Consider the following 6,283-nt stretch of genomic DNA (forward strand, 5'->3'; position numbering starts at 1 on the left):
TCGTCGTCTACCACCCACCACCTCGTGTGACCACCTCAAAGCCCGTTAGCTTCTCCAAGAGGATTTTTTTAGGTAAGTAGACTTTCAAACATGCTCATAGGTCATGCTAGACCTCATAGAAGGTAAGGCCAAGCCTTACAATTTGGCCTACGAAAGGCACAGGTCAAGACATAAGTCGCGAGTTTTGAATGCAGGCCAGCCTAGGCCTCTCAAAGCCTAGCCTAGCGTAACTGAGCTCATTTCCACCCCTACCGAGAGGGTTGACTACTTAACCCATTGCTCTTACTCAAGAGTGCGCCTCTGTTGACCTCCACAGCTTGTCATTGGTAGTCTGGAGGTACTTTTTACTATTCCACCATTTTTGTAAAAAAAATACTTATATAAATAAAGCATATAATATTTAAAGAAACAATTTATTCTTTCAAAAAAAGAAACAATTTAGGATTTAATTTTCTACCAAAAATAAAAGATTTACTAGGAATTTGGCCCACAGGGAATAAAATATAACAGAAAAAGGAATAAATAATTCGGTGTGCGGTTTTGTCTAGTTAAATGTCAATTAAGGCAAAAAATTATGCAAAAGAAAAGAAAAACACGGCATAAACTGCGGAGACATAGGGCGAAAAATTAAGACAAGACAGAAAAAGAAACAAAAATCGATGCCGCTCGCTCAAAAATAAAAATGAGGTCGGAATGAAATTCAAATGCAAACGGAATGCAAATGACGCTGAAATGCAAATTCTTATTAAATTCACGCGTCGTAGTAGTAGTAGTCATGAAATCCGTGTAGTATAGTCCTCGTCGTGGATTTAGAGAGAGAAAGAGCAAACCCCAATTTCTAGTGAGAGAAACTGTGTTTTCTTCTTCTTGTTCCTTTTCTCTGTTGTTCTAGAGAGAGAAACCTCGAATCTTAGAGAGAGAGAGAGAGAGAGACCGAGATTACCGCCTGCTCCTTCGGCATTTCCGCCATACAAAGCTTCCATTTCCATCTCTATTTATCAACTGGTTCATTCCTGTTTTCACCATTTCTTGATGAGAATTGATAACACTCTTCCCAAGGTAACACTATCACTAAAACCCTTGATTCATTTTCATTATCATTTGCCCTAGTTTTCTGAAATTTGTAGCAGTTGCAGGTAGCTGGAAGTTGATTGGTTTTGATTCATTTGGTTGAAGAAGTTGAAGCAGAATGGGTGGTGATAGTGAAGATGCGAACCATAGTGAAATGATGCAGAGGCTTCACTCTTGTTCTTCTTCGTTTCTGAAACAAGGTGGTAATAGGAGCATGGAGCAGTTGAATATACCTCAGTTTAATGCCTCGCAAATGCGAGGGAGGCACCATTTTCATAATCAGGGTTTGGGTGGTGGTGGAGAAGGTAACAACAACAACAACAACAATAGCAAGCGAGCTGGGATGCCACCTTCTCATCCTAACCAGATCCTTCCCATTTCACCGTATTCTCAGATCCCTGTTTCAAGGTCTCAAATGGGTGGTTCTTCTTCTTCTTCACCTGCACCTACGCATTCGCGATCACTCTCGCAACCTTCTTCGTTTTTCAACCTTGATTCTCTTCCCCCTCTTAGTCCTTCTCCGTTTCGTGATTCGTCTTCGACCTCTATGTCTGACCCTGCTTCTGGTGATGTGTCAATGGAGGATCGCTGCGATGTGAGCTCGCACTCTCTGCTTCCTCCGACATCGCCTTTCGCGAGAGGGGTTGCGGTTAACAATCACAGCAACCACCGTGTTGGGGAGAGTTTGCCGCCGAGGAAAGCGCACAGGCGTTCTAACAGTGATATCCCTTTTGGGTTTTCCACTGTTCTGCAGTCTTCGCCGCCGCTGATTCCTCTCAGGGGTTCGGTTTTGAACCGAGAGCCTGCACTTTTGGTGAAGAAGGAGAGTGCTTGGGAGAGGGGTGGTGTTGACCACAATGTGGAGGGTTCTGGGGAGAAGAAGTCCCCGGAAGGGGAGGTTGTGGATGATCTTTTCTCTGCTTACATGAACTTGGATAACATTGATGTTCTTAATAATAACATGGATGAGAAAAACTGCGCTGAAAATCGCGATGATTTGGATAGTAGTAGAGCGAGTGGAAACAAGACTGGGGGTGAGAGTAGTGATAATGAGGCAGAAAGCAGTGTTAATGAAAGTGGGGATAGTATGCAAAGGCAGAGGGAAGGGGTTAAGAGAAGTGCTGGTGGTGATGTTGCACCAACTAGCAGGCACTACAGGAGTGTCTCCATGGATAGTTTCATTGGGAAGTTGAACTTCAATGATGATGCCTCTAAGCTTCCACATTCATCTGGATTGATTTCACCTGGGAGTGGAGTTGATGGGAATTCCGCGGCTTTCAGCTTGGAGTTTGGAAATGGGGAATTCAGTGGGCCTGAATTGAAGAAAATTATGGCCAATGAAAAACTTGCTGAGATAGCCATGGCAGATCCAAAGCGTGCAAAGAGGTGCTGTGATTGCACTACCTTGATCAGTAACGTGTGTGGTGTGTTTAGGGTTATAAATTGCGGTTGCGGACCACAAATGCGGGTTGATGTGGTCGCAGTTGCAGTTGCGATGCCATTGTGGGGACTCCAAATCCCTTTACATTGGAAAAGGATCCTCTCAACTGAAAAAAAAAAACTTGACCATGACAAGTTTCACCATGTCACTATTGATTTTTGTGTGGGTAGTAATCAAAGAAAGTAAAATCAATGGTTAGATGGTGAAAATCTACATGGTCAAGTTTTTTTTTGTCACAATTGAGAGGATTTCAGGTCGCGTCTGCAGAACGCAATTTAAAACCCTACTGTGGTTCACATTAGTAGCTCAGTTGATTGACTTAGTTTTGGGGACATTTCAGGATTTTGGCGAATCGGCAATCAGCTGCACGTTCCAAAGAGCGGAAGATGCGTTACATTTCAGAACTAGAACACAAGGTCCAGACTCTTCAGACAGAAGCCACTACACTATCTGCACAGCTTACTTTGTTGCAGGTAGGAACATGTTATATGTTTGTACATGTCCATGTTTTTTTAGTACGATATTGGTGGGTTAGTGTAGTGTTCTAATTTGATTCATTTTCTTTATGTGGACGCAGAGAGATTCTGTTGGACTCACTAACCAGAATAGTGAGTTGAAGTTTCGCCTTCAATCCATGGAACAACAGGCCAAACTCCGAGATGGTATTTCTGTTCTTCATTCTCTTTGAAATTTTATCTACATTTTTTTGTAGATAAGCAAACTCGCAGCTTTTTTTTGTTGCTTTTAGGCTGAAAACTAAAGGGATCAATATTCGATTGTTCACTTATAACCTTGTACGAACAAATAGTTGCTTAGATTATATCGAATTGCACAGTTAATACTTCCTGCAAATAGTTTGAGAGTAGAGTATGCGACTCAGCAGTTTGCCTATAAAATGGAAACGGCAAGCAATTTGAAAAATCGCATTAACCTACTTCTGATAAGCTATGCAATTGTGTTTTTGTGTCATGATGAAGGTGCGACATATAGATCCTTTAAGTTGTTGGGTCTAGATTTTATTTTCATTCAAATTTGGGATTGTATTTTATATCTGGTACTCAATTTTGTTCTGTTCCCTTTTGCATGATGACCAGAAGTATAATCTTTTACATGAATCGGATTATATGAATATTGACTCTATTTTTACTTCTGAATACTGGTTCCATGGAGATTAATATTTTAAAACACGTTAAATAACACCAGAAATACATGTTGACCTTGTCAGCAAAATCAACATATTATTAACATGTATGAAATTATACCACTTGGAACATATTTAACAAGCAGGCCAACTGCAGTCAGTAAAGTGTCGGCCTAGTGGATCCAAAACACTTCATAGTGAGGACTATGAATTTCTTGAATTTTGTGATCAATGAGGTCTCAAGATGAACGGAAATGGGGTGCAACTCTGGTTATAGGAATTAAGGAGATAAAGTAGGGGTTTGACAATAAGATAAGAGAGACATTTCTGTCCTTAAGCACAACTTGAGAAAAGCAGATTTTGCGCTTATGGAAGCTGCATTCTAGGTGGAGAGGGGATTAAACAAGTCCATTGCTGAAATTTAAACACCCCCCCCCCCAGTTGTTTAACAATAAGATAAGAGAGACATTTGTGTCCTTAAGCACAACTTGAGAAAAGCAGATTTTGCGCTTATGGAAGCTGCATTCTAGGGGGAGAGGGGATTAAACACGTCCATTGCTGAAATTTAACTCCCAATGAGGTCTCAAGATGAACGGAAATGGGGTGCAACTCTGGTTATAGGAAATAAGGAGATAAAGTAGGGGTTTGACAATAAGATAAGAGAGACATTTCTGTCCTTAAGCACAACTTGAGAAAAGCAGATTTTGCGCTTATGGAAGCTGCATTCTAGGTGGAGAGGGGATTAAACAAGTCCATTGCTGAAATTTAAACACCCCCCCCCCCCAAGTTGTTTAACAATAAGATAAGAGAGACATTTGTGTCCTTAAGCACAACTTGAGAAAAGCAGATTTTGCGCTTATGGAAGCTGCATTGTAGGGGGAGAGGGGATTAAACACGTCCATTGCTGAAATTTAACTCCCCCCCCCCCCCCCAAGTTGTTCCTGTCCAAATTTCCTGGGGAGAATTGAGAAATATCTTGTGAGCTGTAATAAATTCTATGGGAAAGTGGTTCAAGGATGGGTTAATTAGCTTAGTCAACTACCTTTCTTTATGTAGATTTGTTGCAGTTAAGATGACTATTAATGCCACAATCCCATCACATCTACCTAATGTGTACCCTTATTAGCACATGCACCCATTGGCTGAGTCCAGTTTACACATGGGATTTCCTTTTCATAGAACCTCATCAAATTTTGAAAAACTTTTCCATACCCTCATGATTGGAACTCTCCCTCATAATTTTGACCAATAAGTGATTGCTTTGTCTAATGTCATGTCATGACATATAATAAGTCTTAAAATTAGCCTATCAGTGATTAGTAAGAATAGTGTGGACATGAGAGAGCTACCCTCTAATTTTTATACGAGTGACCATTTTTGCAAATGGTCAAGCATCCTGGAAAAGTTGACGTGTACATATATTGTTGATCTCTCTCTCTCTCTCTGCATGTTTTTTATATTTATTTATTTTCTTTTGTGATGCACACTCTTTAACTCACTCCATGTGATTGGCCTATCTTTTAAAAGTCAACATGTTTTTTTAAAAAGTGGTTAATTTATGAGTATGAGTAATTGATAGCACTCCTCTAGATGCATTGATAAAAGTTGTAATCACTTGTCTGCAACATATTCGTACAATCATTAGTAGTTGTCCCTTGTAGTTGCACCCCTATAGCAGTTGGAGACTTTTTATGAATTCATTGATTGCTTCCTACTGATTACTTTTGCTCTTGTTATTCTCTTCTAACAGCACTAAACGAGGCGCTTACTGCTGAGGTTCAAAGACTGAAGCTTGCTACAGCTGAGCTGAATGGGGAGTCACACCCTTCTAGCTGCTTGATTCCTCAACATTCTGTCAACCCTCTCATGTTCCAGCAGCAACAACAGCAGCAGCAACAAAACATTCATCTTCAGCAACAGCAGCAGCAGAATGGTAATGCCATCTCAAAGACCGACTTAAAACAATAAGCTGGGATGGAATGGTTCTTTATATATTCGCAGCTGTGTCATTTCACTCAGTTTCGCGTATTTGCAATAGTTATCTTTATAAAATATTTGGTTCTGCGGTTGAGGGCCTCATCAGGGGAGAAGCTACAAAGTATAGCTTCTTGAGGTTAATTTGCTTGGATTGTGTGTCCACCATCAATCCAAACGCGCTATTAGTTGTTTTGGTCGTAAGTTTGATTCACATTGCCTGTCCAGCTCGGACAGAAAGTCCATATACAAGTTGTTATTCCTGTCCTATATTTAAGTTATAGCCCATATTTAATTTCAGTAAATATCTTAAACTGTAAGAATTATTTGGACATGATTTATTTTATGATTACATTCAGAAAAACTGTTCAAGCTTCCTCTTTGGACTCAATTTAAGCTATAAGAGAATGTTCAATCCATTGATTGAAAGTCAGAATCAATAATTCATGGATAAGGACTGTGTTCTAATCCAACATCTTCTCTACATATTATATCCGAACAAAGTTATCTTCTGTCTCTGGTCTACTAGACATTTTGAAAACAAAATAAGTGAAGTTAATGACAAGCAATAATGAGAATGGGAGAGCCTATATAAAATGTTAGTGCCATTTGCAATGTGATTTAATATCTCATTAAATATTAGATGGTAGTAATAG

At 39.9% G+C, this 6,283-nt stretch overlaps 1 protein-coding gene across 2 annotated transcripts; it reads left to right on the forward strand.

Annotated features, from left to right (window-relative positions):
• The first annotated feature begins 767 nt into the window (after positions 1-767).
• On the forward strand, positions 768-6,004 carry LOC130747555 (bZIP transcription factor 29-like). 2 transcript variants are annotated; one of them, XM_057600528.1, is made up of 5 exons: positions 768-1,059; positions 1,131-2,457; positions 2,853-2,985; positions 3,090-3,174; positions 5,404-6,004. In XM_057600528.1, exons 2-5 carry the CDS (start codon positions 1,190-1,192, stop codon positions 5,619-5,621), a joined length of 1,704 nt encoding a protein of 567 aa, XP_057456511.1. In that variant the 5' UTR covers positions 768-1,059; positions 1,131-1,189; the 3' UTR covers positions 5,622-6,004. The 2 variants fall into 2 exon arrangements, with proteins under 2 accessions (XP_057456511.1, XP_057456510.1); XM_057600527.1 differs by having other exon boundaries at positions 1,137-2,457.
• Positions 6,005-6,283: the final 279 nt, after the last annotated feature.

Source organism: Lotus japonicus, chromosome 3 (assembly GCF_012489685.1).
Source record: "Lotus japonicus ecotype B-129 chromosome 3, LjGifu_v1.2".
NCBI classification, from domain to species: Eukaryota; Viridiplantae; Streptophyta; class Magnoliopsida; order Fabales; family Fabaceae; genus Lotus; species Lotus japonicus.